The sequence below is a fragment of the Marmota marmota genome, unplaced genomic scaffold (assembly GCF_001458135.2).
Source record: "Marmota marmota marmota unplaced genomic scaffold, marMar, whole genome shotgun sequence".
Lineage (NCBI taxonomy): Eukaryota > Metazoa > Chordata > Mammalia > Rodentia > Sciuridae > Marmota > Marmota marmota.
The window spans coordinates 1-2,948 of record NW_026000188.1 but is presented as its reverse complement, the minus strand read 5'-3'; the positions used below and the strand labels follow the sequence as shown (position 1 = coordinate 2,948).

At 65.3% G+C, this 2,948-nt stretch overlaps 1 protein-coding gene across 1 annotated transcript; it reads right to left on the bottom strand.

The window, feature by feature from the left end:
• Positions 1–4: 4 nt before the first annotated feature.
• LOC107134918 (serine--tRNA ligase, mitochondrial-like) lies at positions 5–2,944 on the bottom strand (the record flags this gene model as incomplete). Its single annotated transcript, XM_015476915.1, has 9 exons — positions 5–214; positions 288–381; positions 909–1,018; positions 1,100–1,187; positions 1,272–1,317; positions 1,563–1,671; positions 1,897–1,944; positions 2,537–2,642; positions 2,850–2,944. Coding segments are annotated over 9 exons (906 nt in total), but the record flags the coding sequence as incomplete, so codon positions are not given.
• Positions 2,945–2,948: the final 4 nt, after the last annotated feature.

Here is a 2,948-nt window from a genome sequence, read left to right as displayed (position 1 = left end):
CACCTGGGGAGAGACGGCTCAGGTCCCAGCCCCTCGCCCCGACCCCTGAACCCCTTGGATACCCTGGCCCCTGGAGGACGCTGGGGAAGCTCTGGGGAGGCCCTGGGCGGGCGGCCCTCACGGTGTGCGCGAACCGCAGCTCCCCGGCCTCGGTGCGGAACATGATGTGGAGGCGGCGGCTCTGGAAGTCAGTGCAGTTGGAGGCGCTGGAGACCTGGGGGTGGGAGGGGGCTGAGAAGGTGGCCACAGGGGCTGGCCTGTCCTCCTGCGCCCGCCTGAGGGCTCACCTCCCCAAAGCGGCCTCGGCCGGGCATCCAGGCCTCGATGTCGAACTTGCGGTAGGCGGGAAGGCCCAGCTCCTGGGTGGGCATGTCCAGGACCCTGCGGCCAAGGGCAAGGCCTGAGGAAGGCTGCGGCTGAGGGGAGCAGCGGAGGCCACAGAGGACAGACAGTGGCAGAGGGGAAGGGGTGGGCAGTGGTGTGGGAGAGGGTGGCACAGGAGGAGGGCGGGGCGGGGGACTGGTGGAGGGAGAGAAGGCCGAGCCCCGCAGCCACCCCCCCCACCAGGAGCACCCAGCTCTATAAGGTCACCCGGAAAAAAGTGCCTTTCTCAGCTTTAGGGACGCGGGGACAGTGACGCCTGGGTCCTCCCTTTCCTGCCTGCTTTCCACTGGATAGAAAGAGGCGTCCTGGGCCTGCAATGGAGGCAGGGCCCTGGGGACGGGAGCAGCCAGGCCGCGTCTGCTCCCGGGAAGGACGACAGTGACAGACAGACATCCTGGACGTGGTCCTGTAAGCCTCATTCGGTAAAAAGGAGGCAAAGGAGGCACCAGATGGGGGAGCACCTAGCAGGTCCTTGTCCTCCTCAGCCCCACCCTTGGCCACCCCCCAAGTGGCCCTCTCCGCACCGGAAGTGCAAGCCCAGCTCCGTCAAGATCTCCACCTGAAGGGACAGGAAGTCCTCCAGCAGCTGCGAGCTCTGCTCCAGCCCGGGGCCTGTCACTCCAAACATCTCCACCTGGGGCAGGAAGGGCACAGGGGTCAGGAGGCCAGGGGTGGGTGGGGGACACCCCTGCCAGCCAGCGCCAGCTGTGCCGACCTTGGTGAAGTGGTGCACGCGGTACAGCCCCCGGGGCTCCTTCCCCGTGTCCGTCTCGGCCCGGTAACAGGTGCTGGAACAGACCATCCTGGTGGGGAACAGGTGCGGTCAGACCAGGCAGGACAGAGTGAACGTCACAGGTTGGGTAGGGTCTAAAGGAACTGAGTGTCACCTGACTGGCAGGTCCCTGACAGCCACAGTGTGGTCCATGAAGTAACCTGGGAGGAGAAGGGGGCAGGATGGGGTCAGCTGAGGCTGCTGCTGCCCACAGGGTGACATTCAGAAAGGCATTCCTCTGGAAACAACGCCAGGTCAGAGTATGTGGCTGGACTGTCACTGTTGAGCAGTAAACAACCTACACAATTGTACATGTTGGCCCTTGTCCTGGGCAAGCTTCCCCCATCACTGTGTGTTCCCTGAGAATCCTGCCATTCCTCACCGCTCCATCTGAGTAGGCGCTCACCTGCGAGCCCGACCTCGGCCGTGCCAGCCAAGTTGAGGTCTTCGAAGCGGGAGGGGTCAATGTTGTAAATTTGGGACGGGGTGGCATTTGGCGTCATCCCACAGCCTTCCTGGGGGAAGGCCATGGGGTCAGGCAACCTGGGTCTCCCCTAGTCCAAAGCCATAGCCCCTGGTCCCCCACAGAAGCATCGGGAATCACCCTGGCCTCCCAGTTATGGCCTGACCCCCTCGACTCAGCCTTGGGCACTATCCTCAGGGGGGCTGCTGGTCCCCCTGCCTCAGGTCCCCCTGCCTCGGGTCCCCCACACAGGGCCTGCACCCAGGGCTTCACTCACGAACACGGCTCCTCGGAGAAGGTCTGGCACCGTCATGGGGGTGAAGCCCTGTGGGGGTGGTAATCGCATCAGGACCCAAGCTCAGTCCAGAGGAGGGACATTGCAGAGTGAGCCGGTGGCACCCCTTGTCACCCCCAAGCCCACCCCACTGCAGGGAACAGCTGAAGGCCTGAGCAGGGGCCTGGGCCTGGGTGTCCCCGTGCTGGGGCTCTCGGCTGCAGTCCCTTCAGCTCCACTTCCCCCTCGTGGTCCCATACGGGCGGCTGGAGCTGTCATTCACAAGCACAGATCTGACTGTGCCCTCCCCAGTGCCCTCAGGAGAGGGCCAGTCCCTCGCCAGAGCCAACACCCCTGCAATCAGCCCGCTGCCCCAGGCTCCCCAAACCCTCCACATAGACCGGGCAGCAAGGGGCGGGGCTACAGCGCAGCCGGGAGCCAGCTCCGTGCCCAGCAGTCCCGGCCTCACATGGCCTCCCCGCTCCAGGCCTCGACCTCCCGTCTCTAACGCGGGGTGACAGCACTCGCCTCGTTAGGTTATCACAGGAATCAAGTCTGTCCAAGTGCAAGAGGGCTCCCAGAACGGCGACTGTTGCCGGGCACCCTGAGCCCCCCCAGGTGGCCCCCCGCTCCTGGCCCGTACCCGGCGGACCAGCTTGTTGAGGGTGAAGTTGACCAGACCGTGCTGCAGAAGGGCCCCTGCCCCGCGGAGGTAATAGGAGCGGTGGCCGGACACGTGGGACAGGCGCCTGGGGGACAAAAGACAAGCGGGTGCACATGGGCCAGGGCTGGTGGGGAGGGGCTCGGCACCTGGGCGAGGCCAGCTGCCAGGCAGGGCTGGCATCAAACATTCATGCTGGGCAGGGCCCTGGCCCTTTCTCATGCACGCAGAGCCCAGGGCAGGAGCGGCTGCCAGCTGCCAGATGGGGACAGCAGGTATGGGGACAGGGCCTCACTTCTGACGGATGATGTCGAGCTTCTCGCCGATTTCCAGGTGGCCCCGGGGTTGGAAGGAGAAAGCTGGATGTGGGTGGAAAGCAGAGGGGTGAGGGGGA